The sequence below is a fragment of the Engystomops pustulosus genome, chromosome 5 (genome assembly GCF_040894005.1).
Source record: "Engystomops pustulosus chromosome 5, aEngPut4.maternal, whole genome shotgun sequence".
NCBI lineage: Eukaryota > Metazoa > Chordata > Amphibia > Anura > Leptodactylidae > Engystomops > Engystomops pustulosus.
Genome location: NC_092415.1, coordinates 171,495,835 through 171,515,892, shown reverse-complemented (window position 1 = coordinate 171,515,892; position 20,058 = coordinate 171,495,835). Strand labels below are relative to the sequence as shown.

The following is a 20,058-nucleotide window of genomic DNA, read 5'->3' as shown; positions in this document are numbered from 1 at the left end:
CTGAAGTATAAAAAAGTTATTAACACCAGAACATGGCAAAATGAAAAATGTTTTTGGACAGGAAGTTTTAGTTTTTGTAACTGTATGGAAACATTATAAAACCTTCGTAAAATTGGTATCACTGTGACTGTATCAAACCAAGTTATAATGTAGACATGTCATTTGGGGCAAAAGCTGGAAAATCCAAACTCACAATAAATTGGCGCAAATGCATTGTTCACCAGTTTCACTGCATTTGGAATTTTTTACCTTCACAGTTTTTACCTATTTTAGATATGCATGGACTAGAGGGGAAACAGATGAAAATGTATGTACTTGAAAGCACAGTTTATAGGGAAAAATAATGAGTAAAGAAAATGTTGTCAATATTTTGAAGTTTAACATTTTGGAAGGAAAACTGTAAGATCCAAACTACTACCCAAACCAATAACTGTACTGTGTAGGGGCTTTAAGAGAAGTAGAAACATAACTTTGTGACCACCTAAGGTATGTTTCTTCTCTTAAACCATTACTTCAAAGTTATCTGTACAAAAACATTTGTACATTTGTTGCACAGCTGGAGAGACCCATTGACAATCATTTCTTCCTAGACTGCGATCCCACCTGGCATATCTACAGCCTTACTTATAAAATAATTTTCAGCTTCTCCTGAAGTGGGAGGCACTTCCTGGTTGTGACATCAGCTAAGGGAACTGAGGCCTGAGCAGCTTTCCCTGACTTCCCATAATGCTGAGCAGGTTAACTTGCACTAGTACTAGCAGCCAAGCCAACCGGGACACCTAATCTCAGGCTGAAGCCTCTCCTCAGTATTACAACACAGGCGGGACCCTAACCTAACAAACTAATTCAATGTCAGTTTTACATCCTCACATCCATTACAGATTATTACACATATACATATGTATACACCTTACACATAAAGAGATTGTATTCAAATCCAGACGTGGCTATTCGCCGCCCCCTTGCTATCTGAATAGTTGTTTAAATAAAATATTATTATCTCTGCATTGCTAAATTATTTTTGCTCAAAAACATCTACATCCCTACTGCACTATTGTTGTTGTGGGAGGCATTTGGACCCAACAGACGCAAATATTGTAGGTTATTCTCGTTCGCTTCAAGTCTTTGAGAGGAGTTTTCCATTCCCTGATGACCCGGTGTGCATTGTATTCTAGGATGTATAAACTTTAGGATGAGATATTCAGAACAGGCTACTGGTACAAGCTACTTGTCTACTGTCTCATTTGTTCTGGTCTCTAAAAGGCTTTGAAACTGCCCCAAAGAAAAATTGGCAGCAGCCACAATAAAAGGTATTATTCCAAATCCAATCTAAGGTTCGTTGCTGCTCGCTGTCCAAATGGTTAGCATTAGTTCTCAGATCTTGATATTTATGTTTGGCTCAGAGAACGCATCTCATTAAAGTCCTTAGGTAATAGTTGCACTTGATCAAAAACGTATTTCCAACCTGAAATCCTACAACAATGGCCGACTGTCTGATTATATCATTTGGGAATAAATGTGAGCGCTCCATAGTCTACAATGTGAGACAAAAGTGTACATTCTCAAAACTAGCAAAATGTCTAGACAGCTGATCGATTGCAATAAGAATGGACTCACAGGTGGTGTAAAAATGCACCACAAATTCCACAGTAAAAATTGATTATGGGATTTTCGGGGAGATTTTGTGCAATTTTTGATGAAGATTTCAGTGCAGAATTTGAAAAATCATAAAAGACTACGGATGAACATTCTTTTTTACAGCCTTGCAGCGCTGGGGACCTGGGTTTAAGTCCCAGGTCAACATCTGCAAAGATTTTGTATGTTCTCTCCGTGTTTGTGTGGGTTTCCTTCGGGTCCTCTGGTTTCCTCACACTCTCCAAAACATAGGTTGATTAGGTTGTGAGCCCCATTGGGGACAGGGACCGATCTGGCAAGCCCTGTGCAGCGCTGCATAATCTGTGTACACTATATAACTAAAGGAATTATTATTATTTATTATGTGTGTGGAGAGCAATGTGGGAAACCGATTGTGGGTGCTAGCTGCATAACACTATACACAGAGAGGGCACAGCCATTGAGACCTCTATATATAACCTAAATAACGGAATGACATATAGATCCACCATGCATCCTTAAGAGGTTAAAGGGATTGTCCACTTTAAGCAAATTGCAGCAAATAATTGATATTGTTTGTGTAATAAAAATTAATATAATTTTCCACTTTACTTTATGTATCAATTTTTCATAGTTTCCAAGATCTACGCTTTCTGTCTTCTTCCTGTCTTGCAACAGGAAGCTTCCTCATTTACTTCCTGCAGATAAACACCGGTCCATGGTCATTTGATCTTATACAGGTGTACATTGACTAAGAAATTCTGAAAATGCATTATAAGTGCTATTTCCGTGTATAATGCTGTGTGCTGCAATTCACTAAGATTGTGCATCAGAAATCATGAATCTGTTGCTTCCCCACACTGTTCACCATCGGTTTGTGGTGCATCTTTAACATACGGCGTGTGACACAATTTGCAAGTTAAATACAGCACCAAATCAGTCAGACCGACTGGCGGCACCCCCCTAATTTGTGTCACGTGGAGGCAAGCGCCACAGAAGTGTCACGCGCTACACAATAGCGGCGTAGACAGTTCTTAAATACCTGTGCAAGCAGTTTTAGCCTAGAAGAACGTGCAAAGTCTGATAAAATTGTACTGCAAAGTGTGCAGTATTCAAAGCTGTGTGATGCTACTGAGCCATTCACCAGTGTGACATCACATAACCATGGACCGTTGTGTATCTACAGGCTGTAAACAGGAAGAAACTTCCTATAGCAGAACAGCAAGCACAGATCAAGAAAACCATGAGGAATTGATACAGAAAGTCTTTTGGAATTTGTAATAACTTTTAATTACACAAACAACTTTAATTATTTGCTGTAATGTGCTAAAATGGAAAACCCCTTAAAATACATTCATAGAAGATTGTGAGGAAGGCTTTGTGCCAGTTTCCTGATGGATATGGACTTTCTAGTGGAAACTGCTTGCACAGGTATTTAAAAAGTGTCAGGGCCACTATTGTGTCGCATGCAACCCCTTTGTGCCGCAGCTGCACTAGCCACCTTGCAACACAAATTAGGGGGTGTTCCATCGGTCAGTCGGACCGTGCGCCGGATTTAACATGCAAAGTCTGTTCACGCCCTATGTTAAAGGTACACCAAAAAACAGTTGGTGCACTCTGTCGGGCCAGTGCAGGGAAGCACCACATTCATGATTTCTGTTGCACGTTTTTTAAGAAATCTAGTGCACCGGACATTATACACGGGCAGAACACTTTTACTGCAGCTTCCCATATTCATAGTAAATTAGCCCCAATCTCTCTATGTGGCACCCAGCACATGTTCATATTTTATCATCTGCAAAGGACAGCACTACTCTATACTACCTTTCCAACTCATTACAGGGACTCCTAGTGATCAACTAATTTTGGGGAAACTCTTCCATCAAGAACAATCGTCCAATGTTAACAAGATGACACTGTCTCTGTCTGGAGATAAAAAGGTTTAAGTTACAGATGAAAAGGCTTCTTTAATGTGAGGACTGTGATTCAGTGGAATAGCCTGCCTCAGGAAGCGGTTAGAGCAGGAACAGCAGGGAGCTTCAATGAGGGGGCCTAGATGACTTTTTAAAACAAAATAGCGTTAAAAGAAACCTACCATTTAAAAATGCACATTCTTACCCACAAACACCTTTACAAAGGTCACGTTGGGCTGATGCAAGAAGATGGCTTGAATAGTCCCTGATTCTTATATTATGCTAATTAGCCTTTGGCGCTTCTGCTAATTAGCATAATATAAGAATTGGTTTCCAGATGAAAAGAGCGGTTTCTGGGACTATTCAAGCCATCTTCCTGCATTAGCTCAACCTGACCTGTGTAAAAGTGTTTGTGGGTAAGAATGTGCATTTTTAAATGGTAAGTTTCCTTTAATGGTTATATTATAACACAGAATTTTTTCCCTTACATCCCTTCCCTACCTTGGTTGAACTTGGAATATATGTCTTGTTTCAACTGTAGTAACTAGCATTCTATCAGAGTCTGGAGGAAGAGTGGAGAGGCATAATCCAAGCTGCTTGAGGTCTATTGTGAAGTTTCTATTGTTAGTGATTTGGTTTGATTTGTCATCTGCCGATGTAGACCAACGTCAAGCACAGTTGTCTACAAGAAATTAGAGCACTTCATGCTTCCCTCCGCCAACAACATTTTTGGGGATGGAATTTTCATTTTCCAGCACATCTTGGCACTTGTCCACACTACCAAAAGTACCAATGCCTGGTTTCACTGTGTTTGATCAGCCACAACTTGCCTGACCTAAACGACATAGAGAATCTATTGGGTATTGTAGAGAGGAAGTTGGCTGCTATCACAAAACCTGGACTATCAAAAAACACCTCTGCAGCGCCATCAGCTGATCCCTCCATGCCACACAGCATTGATGCAGTCATTCATGCAAAAGGAGCCCCGACCAAGTATTGAGTGGATTTTCTGTGTTCAAAATACTTCAAACAGATGGTCTTATATAACATTCAAATTTTATGAGATAATGACTTTTGGGTTTTCCTTGACTGTAAGCCATAATCATCATCATTAACATAAATAAACTCTTTTTGTAATGACTTTATATAATATATACGTGTTTCACTTTTTGAATTGAATGACTGAAATAAAATAACCTTTTGCTGATATCCTAATTTATTGAGAAGCTCTTGTATACACTAAATGGAAGAAATCAATACTAACACCTGTGGCCAACATTTACTAATGGCCGTGCACCAGTTTTCTGTCGGACATTTGTGTTGCACGTGACCGTTTTGTGGTGCAGCTGCACTAATTTTTATGTGACATAATTTTCTGCACTGAAAGAGTAGTTCCTGGGACACATTTATCATGAAAAGTCCGGCAGAATTGTGTAGCACACCATATGGTATAGGTGCAGCAAAAAAAAGTTGAATCTGGCGCCCACTGCAGACCACACAGGTAAACTGCACAATGGGCAGTTTGAACTTTTTCTTTAAGAAAATTTGCCCTTACAGTTGACTTGCTACTAACCTATCAAAAACATTATTTTTATGGTAAAGTGTATAGCCAAAAAAAGCTAAAAAGTTTAAACCAGAACTAATAATTTTCTTATCCCCACCAAGAAAGGGTGAATAAAATCTCATCAATGAGCTAGTTAAATGATGTACTTGAAAAGTGGATCTCCTACCGGAAAAAATAAGCCCCTATTTGTCCACATTACAAAAAATACAAAAATTTTATAGCCTGTAAAATATGACAATGCAACTCTGCTTTGAATGGCGCCTCCTTCCATTCAATGCACGGCCATGTGCCCGTAAAGCACTTTACCAAAACATACGGGGTCACAGCATAGTTGGGAGAAATTTTGAGTTTTTTGTCATTTAATCCATTGTGAATGTTTTATTTTTGAGCCAAAAATAATGCATTGTCCAAAAAATAACAAATTGTAAATTCCACCTCTATTTTGTTGTAATCCACGTAAAACACCTAAAGGGTTAACAGACTTTTTACATTTAATTTCTCATAAACTAAGGGGTATAGTTTTTATAATGGAGTAATTTATCGGGTTTTACTATAATTAGGCCTTTAAAAGTCACTTGAAAACTGAGCAGGTGCCTGTAAATATAGGTTTTGACAATTGTCATAAAATGTGAAAAATTGCACCCAAAATTCTAAGCTCCATAACAACCTAGAAAAATTAGAGGATGTATGAAAAACCATGCCAACATAAAGCAGACATTCTGGAAATGTTAGTTATGAAGATATTTGGGTGCTATAACTATCTACCCTAAAAACAAAGAATTTGGAACATTGAAAATTGAGAATTTTTTAAACATTTTTTGCCAATTCTCCATTTTTTTATAATTAAAAAAAATCTAATCCAAATTTTTCTACTAATTATAAATAGAATGTGTGACAAGAAATTATTCTAAATTACCTGGGTATGTTAAAGCCTTAGAAGGTTCTAACTACTTATAGTAACGCAGGGAAATTTAATAAATCAGGTTGGTCCAAAAGCCTAAAAGTGGCTTCGTTCTTAAATGGTTAAGTAATGGTTAAGTGTTATTATTTTGTACAATTCTAGTACAGTTCCTGGACAACCTCTTTAAAACCCATGAGCCAAAATTTCACAAAGTAAATCATAGTTTTCCCTTACGTGAATGTTGTTTCCATGAAAATTCAGAACAAAACTAGCCATGTACTGTCTGTGGTTTAAAGATGGATATACCAATACTAGAATGTTCGCCTGATCGTGACCATTCTACCTCATGCCGACAATTATATATTTGTGTTTTCCCAATAAACCATTTCCAAATGGAGAATGTAGAGGTCAAACTTACATCTTCCTTTAAGCCAAATCATGTAAAATATTCCATTTTGGTAAAACAAACAGTGAAGATAGGGACGGCTACATCTGAAGCTTGTGAGCGGCAAAACAAAGCCACAATATTGTCCATCTCGTGCCAGACAAAGAGCTTTAGAGGTTGAGAATGACATGCCTCGGGCTGGCACGTGATCCCAGTAATTAAATTAAATAACAGGAAACATGTTTTCCATACGACATTCCCTGGCCACACACAAACTGTAACAGTAAATCTTTTATGTTAAATTGGTCCGGTGAGAAGTCCCAGGCTTAAGAAATGTGCCAAATTTTGTGTTTATATAACACACATAAAAAGCAGCAAGTACACTTACTCCTCGGCAACACATGAGGCTACCTGAAGGACATGCAGATCTCATTTGTTTATGCCTCCTGGGCTTATTCTATTAAACCATTTATCTACTGTACCGATTCTGTGGACACAAAACAAGGGGAACCTACAGTATTTATGAAGTCATTGTCCTTTTTTTTGTAATCAGGAAAGAGAAAATGAGAATGTGTTGATATGGGCTTGTCTGACCTTCTAACCTAAGGCTCAACACATTTTCCTGACTAAATGGACTGTCTCCTACCAATACTCAATGACTCCGGGGGCAAATTATCTATACCTAAACAGCTGCCCCATTATGATGGATGGTCCATAAGACCATTTGCAAGTCATGTAGATCATACAAGCTTTAAAGAATTCCTATTCAAATCTAAAAGGTATAGCAATTAGATAAAAATCTAGATCATTCTCCATATTGGTAATTATATTCCTAATTTATATCAAGATTTACCCCTAACTTTATTGTGGTCAATTCATCTCCAGGGCATGGAAAGCACCTTAATGTGTGGTGTAGCATAGACAGAAAGAGTGGAGATCCGGTTCAATGGAAGAATTCAAAGTCTTTATTTTAAATTATAGTGGCATCCAAAACATATTTACAGGAATTCGGCAATGCATCACATTGACGCGTTTCAAGCACCACTTGTTCTCTTACATGATTGTTTCAGCATGATTGTTGTGTTGACACAATCATGAATAAGAACATAGGTGGTTCTTGAAACGTGTTGATGTGATGCATTGCCTGAATTCCTGTAAATATGTTTTGGATGAAACGATAATTTAAAATAAAGGCTTTGAATTCTTCCATTGAGCCGGATCTCCACTCTTTCTTTAGTAGTCATAGCAACTGCTATAGGGCTCGCAATGTCAGGGGGCCTGGACACTAGTGACAGGAGGATGGGCATCATTATATAAATAATGGTGCACATTTACATAACTGCCCACTGTAGTTCACCGAAAGTGCTCTGTCCTTTCCAACTAAGATCGTTGCCCCGCTATCCTACATGAGTGCACCATCTTTTCACCATCATCAGCTACGCTGAAATCCCAGCAGGGACACTTGTTACATACCCGTGCAAGCCGTGTTATCCCCGGAAAAAGGCGCACAGTCTGACGAAAGTGAGCAGCACAAATCTTTGTAAATGAGCCCCATTATACTACATATTGTGCTTATATTCCACCATCAGCAGTTCAGATAAGAAATGTTGAGGAAGCGGAGGAGACTACAGAATATGATGGCACTATGAATGGTTAACATATATAGATTATTAGGCCTTATTGATGATACATCCTACATGGAGATTTTATGGTTGGCGGATGTGCCCTAAAGATTGCCACCTCTGGTAGGTCTATCATGCTGCAGTCCAAATACTGTGTCTTCACCAGAAGACAATAACAAAAATAGAGGGGTGAAGCACAGCTATAGTGTATGTGAGCCAGATACACAAAAACTAAGTCAATTCAAACACAAGAAAAAGAATGTATCCAAAGAGGCTCATTGGATGATGCAAAAATCAAAAACAAATTTTATTGATACAAGACAGATAATACACAACATGTTAAAAACAATTAAAATACACAAAGTGTATACCAAAACAATGTACGGTGACCGGGTATGGGTACACCGTAACTGCCCACTGTCAATCACTGAGTAGTGATATAATACCTCCCTAGGATTCTCAACCTGCTAGTAAATAAAGTGCCACAAGTGCCAAAAATATTTTGATATCCAAAAAATACTCAGTATATCCAGACCTGAGAGAAACCCACTAGCATGACAAGGTGCATCTAAAGGTGCTAGTTATAATGGGGTACACCCCTGAGGAAGTTGCCCTTTGTGGCGACGAAACGCGTGGGGAGCCCTTTGCCTCTGTCTCCACTTACCTCCTTCCACTGTGGTAACTCGTGTTCTTTTCATTTTTTTCCCCTCATTTATTGTCACGTTTACCATTATAACTAGCACCTTTAGATGCACCTTGTCATGCTAGTGGGTTTCTCTCAGGTCTGGATATACTGAGTATTTTTTGGATATCAAAATATTTTTGGCACTTGTGGCACTTTATTTACTAGCAGGTTGAGAATCCTAGGGAGGTATTATATCACTACTCAGTGATTGACAGTGGGCAGTTACGGTGTACCCATACCCGGTCACCGTACATTGTTTTGGTATACACTTTGTGTATTTTAATTGTTTTTAACATGTTGTGTATTATCTGTCTTGTATCAATAAAATTTGTTTTTGATTTTTGCATCATCCAATGAGCCTCTTTGGATACATTCTTTTTCTTGTGTTTGAATTCACCAGAAGACAAATAACCTGTGCAATTCTATGATAGCTTTTATTTTCATAGGCATCTCCCAACTGTCCTGGATTAAATGTGACAGTTCTAGATTTTGGGTGCTGTCTCAAGTGACAGGTTAAATGTCTCAAATTCCATTGAATTTAGATCACACACTATGATGCAGCTTTGTCGTTGGCCAGTTAAAATCATGGTGTGTGAGTGAGCAGAGTGCTGACCCATCTTCACGTTGTTACACAGGAACCCTGAGAGGAGCTGCGGGGAGTTTCGGAGGTAAGTATTTAACAAGGTGTTTCTGGTTGAAATAATACACTTTCATTCATTTAAACTTTTCAGACATATTTGTTGTCCTCCACATTCATGTCAAACAATATAAGTGCTGACTACCAGAATGCAACAAAAGATTAAATGTCCAGGTAACGGCTCAATCTTTGAGGTACTGTTATTGTACCTTTACTACATTACTAAAACTTATTTCAACATATTTTTGTATAGTTATAGTTAAATTAAATCTACCCTGAAATCCAGCATGCTAAACCATGGACACTTACTCATGGATCCAGACACAGTGACTGTGATAATATTTTTATATTTGTTATCCATGGTCTTCTTGCTTTTAAAATCAACTTTTAAAATTATGCTCATGACCAGAAGAGCTCTGTGGGTTGTTACCAGAGCCCTGCTGTGTTGAAGCTTTACAGGTTGTTACACTGTTTATGAGCACTTCTCCCCTTCCACTATTTAAGATTACTGCAAGCATAGGGAAGGGGAAGTGCAGGGGGTGGAAAAGACTGTGTAACAGCCCCAGAGCCTGTCAGGTTCATTAACATAATATAAAAAGTTGATTTTAGAAGGAAGGAGGCCAAGGATAACAAATATAAGAAGATTATCACAGTCACAATGCATGCATAGATAAGTCAGTGTTCCTGGTTTATTATGCTTGGTTTTGGTAGATTTCCTTTAAAAGTGGTAGCCTTACGAAAGGAGCACCAAGCCTCTTGTAATGGCCTCTGTTGGGAAGCATTTAGAGAGCTTCAGCAGAGGTCACGGTGGGCAGAGAGGCCCGTTTGTAACTAGGGGTTGTTAGTAAGTCAGGAGTCCTTATGTTGGGAACTGTCTGTATATATATATATATATATATATATATATATATATATATATATATATATTAAAGAATAGGAAAGCAGCACAGAAAATAATATGAGTGGGTGCAATGACTCAGCCCATGGGCATCGTGTGAGCAGATATATATTTGATATACCTATATATGATATATATACAGATACGTATATGTATATACGTTATTAACTAAAGCTTTAAGATTTCATGACAAACACTAAAAAGAAACACAATAAAAAGGAACACAAACTTTATTTGTGAAAATAATAGAATGACATAAAGTAAAAATTGAACATAATCTATTTACAGAATAAACACAAAACCACCACTAGTGGTGAAAATAAATACATTGGATTAAACTGTATTATACAAGGGTACCAAAGTAAAATATTATTTGAATTTTGTTATTATCATGTCTCTGACATCTTTTGATTCAGAGATATGTTTTTTTAGTTAGAATAACATAAAAATAAATATAATTTTAAATTTCATCTGATTCACATTGTTATTTACACTAAATCAAAAATTCTCAATTAAACCCAAAATTCAAGCTTATTCAATATGAAAAAAAAATGTAATTATGATTTCCGAGATGAGCCAAATATTTTAAAAATGTTTATATTTTTGTTAGCCTGAAGGCTTATAAATAGACTATATGTTAATAATTTTAATATTCTAAAATTGCATAAAATGTGTAAGAAAGTCACATGGTTTATTTTAATTATACACAAGTAAAACAGCTTTCCATAAATGAGTAGTTCCGGTAAATAAGTTTCCGTCTACTTTTATCAGGCTATGCTGCACATTCATACTTTATTGTAGAAGTCTACTGAGAGGGGAGGATGAGGCTGCTGGAAGAGAGACTCACAAACTGAATTTGTGACTCTTCTATATCTAATAACCCTCTACCACTGTTCAGAAGGAGGTAATAAATCACTAACTACAGCTTAGTCTTCCCCCTTCGTATCCCATAGACTCAAGTGCTATTGGAGATAGTTGGCACCCTAAGTGGAGAATTATAATATACTACTAAATTTCTTATATTTACCAGTATTATTCAATTATAAAAACATATTTTATAACTACGGTAGCTGTAACCTTTAATATTAAATATTTTAAAAGGTTTTGATATTATTATTATCTAAAAAATGAATTAATTAATTTTTTATATTATTATTATCTAAAAAATTCTACTTTTTATTTGTTTGTAAACCTGTTTTAGCAGTGGATTAGAATATTTGCTCATCTCTGTCATAATTGATAAATATGTATGACTATGTGTACCTCACCAGGACAAAAAGATATTTATAAATGTTTTCATACAAGTTATATGTTCGCATCCTATACATATAGTACTTCTGATATTAGCAGCTTTTTATTATAAATACTTGGATTTTAGGTTTGAATTCTTTCTACCAGCATAGTCCCTAACATAGCCGTAATGTTGAAAATTGATCATTTTTTTGTTTTTTTTTTCAAACCTTGATCGATCTTCAGCATGGCGGTTACCATCTATGCATGTATAAGTATAAAAAAAAATGTCAGTACATCACAAGGCATTTTTCTCGGCAGAAAATAAAATATGCCTATCAAATGTAACACCTACTCGTAAATGAGGTATATTGCATATTTCTTTATTTATAAAACTTAAAGCAAACATGTCTTGCAGGTTGTGTAAGCTAATACATTACTACATAAAACTTATAAAAATGAAAAAAAAAACAGATGCCAACTTAAGACACTCTTTGATATATGGAAATCTTGCAATCAACGACAACAGTAGTGGGCTACCGAGGACCCGGAAAGCACAAACAGCGCGGGATTAATGTACTACACAATGGGGCAGATGTACTAATTCTATCTTAGACTGGGGATACTATGGAGTCCCTGTAAACCTACGGAACTTTACAGTGCCAGCATAGCGGGTTGATTTACTCTGCGGGTTTAAAATTTCAATGACGTCGGTGGTCTCTAGGATGCAGAATTTGGGCAGAAAGTGAAGGGCAGAAATAGTCATGTTTTTGGGTGGTTTCTGCCATTGTCATGGTTTATACTGCAAATTGTGTCCCTGATCTAAGTTTGAGACAGTGCAGTCTTAGGTTAGACCATCTTAAAATATGATAGATTGATCACAGTAGACAATTTATGTGACAAAAATAAAAACAAAAAAAAAATGTGGTAGAAAGCATGCCCAGATTTTGGTACAAATAAAGCCAGAATACTAGTATATTTTGGTTAGTATACTCTCCCATAAGTTTTGCTTGTTGTATAGACTCTGCTACCGTTTCTTTAACGACATAGTTCTATATCACAATGAGGTTTCTATGTTCCTTGTTTACAATGGAAATGTGGCCATATATGCACCATCGCTCTATAATAGAAGAAACTCTTTGTGGCATCTATCAATGTTTCATGTCTCTTATAGATGGATTCAGATGAATATCCACTTTTCCACTTTAAATGATGAACAAAGAACATCCAGATTCTCAGATAGAGCCATGCTCCTCATAGTAAGGAGGGTCACCACCACTGAACTAGACCCAACCTGTAAAGTTTAGGTAACATAAAAATTCCTGACTTAGATGATAATCACTTAAAATATCACCATCGTATTATAATGGGTTACAATCAGACATGGCAGGACAGGTATGCTTCAGGTACAAGGACTTTGTAATACTTATTCATGTCCATTTCAAAGGGGGTTGTGGAACCAAAATTTAGCTTCCTGAAAAGTGTCCAAAGCGTTAAAACTGACTATTATTATTATTTGGTCATGATGTAGATTTCCATGGACACTGACCAAAATCAGCCTTCCATCTGCAAATACAAACGCCAGCTCCGAAGCCAAGAGATATATCCTTGGCAGAACAAGTCAAAACGTCTGGATTAGCTGGAAATTTGCTAAATATTTTCACAATATTCTTTACTCTGATATTTAACAATCCTAATTTTGAATAATCAGTTTGGAAATTCTAAGCTGAGATAATAAAGGGCACCTAAGCTTTTAGTTAGTGGCCACTTACCATGACATTACAGGTTCATGCATTTCTTGTAATATTCAATGCTTTATTTTACCTGTGGTGGCGCTGTAGGAATATTGAACAATCAATGTCTATCTGTTGATCTTCAATAAGGACAATCATTTTATTGTTAATGTTTATGTAACTGATTTTTGTCAAGAATAGGAAACATACATCCGAGAAAGCATGCATTATAATGATGGCGTACAAGAAAAGTATATGGAACAAAATGACAATAATAAATAAGTATAAATAAAACTATTTATAATTGTCCTAAAAATAGTCAAATATAATCTTTATTTTTTTTTCTGCTAGCGTTAAGGAAAATAAGTTTTGTGACATACACACTGCATAAACCAGTGTAAGGAGGGGGCTTTGGTTACATGTTGTTTTCTGCAACCTCAAATGACTTGGGGGATGTCACAAAAGGGGTATAAAATGTAAAGGCTATCATGAAAATGTCAAGTCATGCAGAAATAGTCATCGTGAAAATAGTAGATCAAAAATGAAGGCTTTTCAGGTTAAAGGTACAGGTGTAAGTGCTGGTAGATCAATCCTTTGAAGTTCTCGGTTCTATAAAAAGAAGATGTCTTTGTACTTGGTGCCGTCAGCAGGAGCTTGAGTTCCCAAAGAAGCTTGAATCATCAGAATGAGTGGAAGAATGGGGTCAATATATTCCAAGGAGCCTTGTAAAGTGGCCGTCATTCAAGAAACTAAGAAAAGTGTCCTCCACTTATAGAATGCGAGCAGGCTGTAAGTTCTCCTCTTGCGTGTGGAAAATACGTTGCTACACACAGGAAAAAAGTGAGATGGTTTTACATGTTATTTCTGCTATTATTTAATATATATAAATATAATCACACTGAACCTAACAGGAAGGATGTACTGTATCAGTGCAGTTACATTCGTTTTCCATCTTCAAAATGTCTCAAAATTGTCATATCCCGTGACTTTTTGCCATCACACTCCACTTTTCACCTTGGTCAAATTACTACAGATTAATTCAAATTAATCCAGATGTGGAAAACAGATATTTTAATGACAACAATTCATAATTTCTGAAATTCAGCCAGGAAATCCACGTCGGAACTGGTTGCAACTAGAGATGAGCGAGTATAATAGTCCGAGCTTGATGCTCGTTGCTCGGACGAGTATTTCCCCTGCTCGAGATCGAGCATTTAATTAAAAAAAAACAGTGAAGAACAATGAAGAACAGAATAAAAGCAGTGAACACAGGATCATTTAAGTGAAAAACACAGTGAAAAACACAGTGAAGAATAGATTACAGATGTTCGGCACATCTGCTTACTTGTCGGAAGATACGGCGGAACGGTGCAAACAAAATAGTATGTGAAGAACACATTGAAGAACAATGTGAGCAGGACAGAGACACCAGGGAGCAGCACAGAGACAGCAGGGAACGGCACAGGCAGTGGCAGGCACGGAGACAGCGGGGCAGCGGCAGGCACGGAGACAGCGGGGCAGCGGCAGGCACGGAGACACCGGGGCAGCGGCAGGCACGGAGACATCGGGGCAGCGGCAGGCACGGAGACAGCGGGGGAGCGGCAGGCACGGAGACACCGGGGCAGCGGCGGGCCACGGAGACAGCGGGGGAGCGGCAGGCACGGAGACACCAGGGCAGCGGCGGGCACGGAGACAGCGGGGGAGCGGCAGGCACGGAGACACCGGCGCAGCGGCGGGCACAGAGACATCGGGAAGGGCAGAGAGATCGGGGAGACTTCAGTGGAAGAAGAGGAGCGGATCCCGGGACAGCGCATCTCCCGACAAGCAAGCAGATGTGCCGAACATCTGCAATCTATTCTTCACTGTGTTCTTTACTGTGTTTTTCACTTAAATGATCCTATGTTCACTGTGTTCACTGTTTTTATTCTATTCTTCACTGTTCTTCACATCTGCTAACTTGTCGGGAGATAATATACACGCGGAACAGTGAAGAATAGATTGCAGATGTTTCATACATCTGATAACTTATGAGAAGACATTCTTTTTCAATTAAATAACACATTTTATTCCTGAACCATGGTCCCTTTGAAAAATGCTCGAGTCCCCCATTGACTTCAATGGGGCTCGTTATTCGAGACGAGCACTCGAGCATCAGGAAAAGTTTGTCTCGAATAACGAGCACCCGAGCATTTTAGTGCTTGCTCATCTCTAGTTGCAACTTTTATGTGACCTTTTAGTCAAAAAGTTGCAAATCCACTCCAGACAGTAAGACCTCATGTGCCAAAAATAAATTGCATTTATCAAGCTGTCTAAGAAACTCAGAGTGGATCATTTATTTTTATTTTTCTTCCTGTTTTTTCTGTCTTTTTAGAGACTTTTTTTGGCACATTGCAATTTTTGCGCCTTTTTGAGGACATTTTGAAATGTCCGCCGGACATTTGTTTTCGTCAGTAAGACACATTTATATTCTATTCCAGATGTGCAAATTACATTTATCACTTCCAATTGAATAAAATGTGCAACATTTTTTGGCGCAAAATACCCAGAAGTGACTTGAGACATTTGTGCGACATTTGTAAAACATTTGTAACAAATGTCTCAAACAAGGTCTGGAAAAAAAAAAATTAACACAAGGAAAAAGTGAGATAAATTACCAAAGTAGCAGATGGAAAAAAAAAGGCAAAAACTAGCAAAAACAGAGATAAGATAAATGACCCCAGAGACTACAATATACCGTATTTTCCAGACTATAAGGCGCACATAAAAGCCTTGGATTTCCTTAGAAATCCAAAGTGCGCCTTATAGTCCGGTGCGCCCTATGTATGGCGCAGGGCAGCGGACCCTACTTACATAGGTCCCCGCTACCGGAGACAGCAGATCTCCAGCGGGAACTGCAGACCACGCGGCACGAACAACTTCTGCCGCGTCGGTCTGCAGTTCCTGCTGGAGATCTGCTGTCTCCGGTAGCGGGGACCTATGTAAGTATGGTCCGCTGCCCTCCTCCACCTCCCCCTCACCTTCCCCGCGTCCCGCGTCGCGTCTCGGCGTCGCGTCTCGTCCCGTCGGGTCTCCGCTCCGCCCCCGGACCTCCGCCACGCCCCCGGACCCCGCGCCTTATAGTCCGATGCGCCTTATATATGGAATTATTACATATATAAGGCGCATCGGACTAATGCGCCTTATATTCCGGTGCGCCTAATGGCCCGGAAAATACGGTAGATTTCATCAAAAATCATAGAAGAAAAAAGCAGGAAGTTCTGTGGTTTTATGTGAAACAAACTGGAATAGGTGTCATTACATTCAAATGGATCTTTTGGGCTCAGTTGGTGCCTGACAATATCTGTTTCTTTTGTATCTTATATGTAAACAAAGTCTTATAAAAAATCATGACTGATTAAAAAGAAAATGACAGGATTGGATTGTCTAGGAAAAAGAATCAAGGCATTTGTAAACATTCAGATGCCAGTGCTATTTATTACTCATGAGATAAATGAAAGCTACTAACAGAAATGTGTTAAACTAAATAATAGAAAAAACAAAAACATAACAATCGGCTCCAGGGTTATGTGCTTGGTTTCAACAAACCATTTGTTTGGATGTCATCTCCGTAGACTGGGGGTGCCCAGCCAGACACGGGCATATTTGTAGACTGGCAGCCATGCCCCTGGTAAATCACAGCCGTGGTAGAGGCACCAGTTTGCCGAATTGGCACAGCCGGGACACACCCGAACTTGAAAAGCAATCCTGCTCATCTCTACTAGTATTGTAATTCAAAAATAGTTGATTGAAATTTTGATTGGAGAATAGTTTTATTTTCTTACAAGTTTCCAGGTTCACAGCAAAAATGTACTAAAAATAGTTTTGGAGTAAAATCTTTGGATGTTACCTGTTGTACAAAGGCGGATTTTGGATTAGATTCGGGATGGTTTTGAATGTCATCATCGCTGTCTGGTGGCTCCTCCTTCACTTTCACGGGCGTTAGTCGGTCAGATCTGAGATCAGTGCTGCTATGACTCCTTATGTTTCCCGTAGATGAAACTCTTTCTTCCTGCATGGTGTAATCACTATGGTGTTCTTCTTCAGATTCTTCCAGTTGGCTTCCAGGTTGGCGAAGTTGTTCAATAGATTTGGAAAGTATCTTTAAAAAAATGGAATAATTGTATTGAGATCATTCGTATACATGATTTCATTAAAAATGTGTTATTATCATTATGTCTTTCAGTGGAGATAATACTAAGACACAGTTATACACAGATTACATACATAATGATCTATTCACGGACTGAAAGACACTACCCATGGATAACACTGCACATTCAGATTTGGGCAGATCTCTTTCAGGACAGTATATTAATGTCTAATTCTTGGGGTACCAACCATTGATGCCACCAGGGACCAACAGAATGAAGTCCTGAAGCCCCAGTAACTATCCTACGATGAATATTTTTGCACTTCAGAGATGGGATAGTCCAAAGACTTAATGTCCGCTCACTACTCTGCAGCTGCGTCTCCCCAGTGTCATGAAAACCCTGAACACTTCAAAATAGCCAAACATCCAGCACAATCCAAGGTAGATACAAATCTTCAAGCTTTATTTGATACTTTTCCGTCAGTACAGAGAAAAGATTGATACGTTGCAGCCATCCAGGCTTTAGTCATGAGAAGGACGGCTGGAACATGTCAATCTTTTATCTGTACTGATGGATTTTAAGTATCAAATAAAGCTTGAAGATTCGTATCTACCTTGAATAGTGCTAGACGTTTGTCTCTTCAGAGATTGGATGGCGTAAAGACAGTCCTATAGAAGTCAATGTGGCATATTTACTTACCCGGCCCATTCGCGATCCAGCAGCGCGTTCTCTGCAGGGGATTTGGGTCCGGACGGGATTCAATAAGGTAGTTCCTCCGACGTCCACCAGGTGTCGCTGCTGCGCTGAAGTTCATCGGAATGCACTGGAGTTCAGCGTCCTAACGTGGGTGCAGGTAAGCGCGTGTCAAGCGACCCTTTTTTTTAAAAAATAAGGCGTTTTTTCTGAATCCGTTGGGTTTTCGTACGTCCACGCCCCCCATTTCCGTCACGTGCATACCGGCGCCGATGCGCCACAATCCAATCTCGTGCGCCAAAATCCCGGGGCAATTCAGGGAAAATCGTCGCAAATCGGAAATTTTCGGATAACCCGTCGTCAAAACGCGATTCGGGCCCTTAGTAAATGACCCCCAATGAATTGCAGGACAAACATCCTGGATTTCATATTTAACATTGGGCAATTAAAAGTGGTTGTACCAAGTTATTCCTATTCAAGCTAATTGTGAGGGTCCGACTTCTGGGACCCCAACCAATCACGAGAACAGGACCCCAGAAATTCAGAGAAGGGGTCCTGTTCCCAAATAAGGTGTACCATATATACTGCCACTCCTTTCAATAGTATGGGAGCGATGGCAATTGCCTGGCCCAGCTCTGAACTATCTCCAGGATTGAGGAAGACGGTAACGGGAGTGCTGGAGATAGCCCGACACTGTGCTCCATACTGCTGGGGTGGCAGGACAACTCCTCCTCTCTACTACCCAACTAGAGAAAAGACACCGGCTCATCTAGCGGGGTTGTGCCTCCTCAGGAGCAGGTATACTAACCCTGGTATGATGGTGGAACAAGTGAGCTTTAATTCAGCTATTTGATGACCTAGGCAGACTTGTAATGCATAAACAACTAAAACAAACAAAAATATCAGCCACCATCTAATATTAATCAGTGAAAGTCAACATCTCATTGGTGGGGGCCATAGCTATATGAACATCTACATGCTTAAGCATACAATAAATGCACCGCTCCACTTCAGCAGCCGGTCCGCATAGTGCTATACTGTAATTAACATACATTGCAAATACATTTTCAGGGTTAGGTTACAGAGTACTATAGGCTGTAGTAATTGCAGCCCTTCAAGTGTACTGAAAGGGTTAACACAAGAGTCCCTGGAACCTGTAACAAAAAAAACCCCTTTTAATAGGAAACAGCTATGCCAAGGGTTATCTGCTCAGTTCTCACACGGGAAGCTTTGAAGTTAGTATTACAGTGCAGAACAGACGGTGCTATAGTGTGCTCTGTGGATGGACTCTGTTTTTCTTTTGACGTCTAAAGAGGAGTGAAATGTAATGATGACGCCTTGTAAAAAACACACTGAACCAAAACAAGGATTAAATATCTGTTGTAGATGTTATAAAACTGGTGCACAGGTATCACTATGGGTGTAGCATGACTTGTGGGGGACTAGTGTTTATACCCTGTGCCATGACATCACTGTTTATTATCCCGGTACTGAGATGTCACTTTGTGAATTAACCCTGTACTGTGACATCACTTTGTGTATTATCCCTGTACTGTGACATTCCTGTGTGTATTATCCCTGTACTGTGACAACACTGTGTGTATTATCTCAGTACTGTGACATCACTGTGTGTATTACCCCTGTACTGTGACATCACTGTTTATTATCCCTGTACTGTGACATCACTGTGTGTATTATCCCTGTACTGTGACAACACTGTGTGTATTATCTCAGTACTGTGACATCACTGTGTGTATTATCCCGGTACTGTGACGTCACTGTATGTAGTACCCCTGTACTGTGACATCACTGTGTGTATTATCCCTGTACTGTGACATCACTGTTTATTATACCTGTACTGTGACAACACTGTGTGTATTATCCCTGTACTGTGACATCACTGTGTGTGTATTATCCCTGTACTGTGACATCAATGTGTGTATTATCCCTGTACTGTGACATCACTGTGTGAATAATCCCTGTACTGTGACATCACTGTGTGTATTATCCCTGTACTGTGACATCACTGTGTGAATAATCCCTGTACTGTGAC

General features: G+C 38.9%; 1 protein-coding gene across 3 annotated transcripts in view; it reads right to left on the bottom strand.

Moving 5' to 3' along the window:
* Positions 1-10,504: 10,504 nt before the first annotated feature.
* HDAC9 (histone deacetylase 9) overlaps positions 10,505-20,058 on the bottom strand; it is a 344,873-nt gene continuing 335,319 nt past the window's right edge. For 2 of the 3 annotated variants that reach the window (XM_072153802.1, XM_072153804.1), the window contains 2 exons: positions 17,069-17,320; positions 10,505-14,005 (listed from right to left, as the gene is read on the bottom strand). In XM_072153802.1, coding sequence (XP_072009903.1) covers positions 13,952-14,005; positions 17,069-17,320 — 306 coding nt within the window. In that variant the 3' untranslated portion in view covers positions 10,505-13,951. The remainder of the gene's footprint in view (positions 14,006-17,068; positions 17,321-20,058) is intronic. The other variant, XM_072153803.1, reaches the window with a different exon arrangement.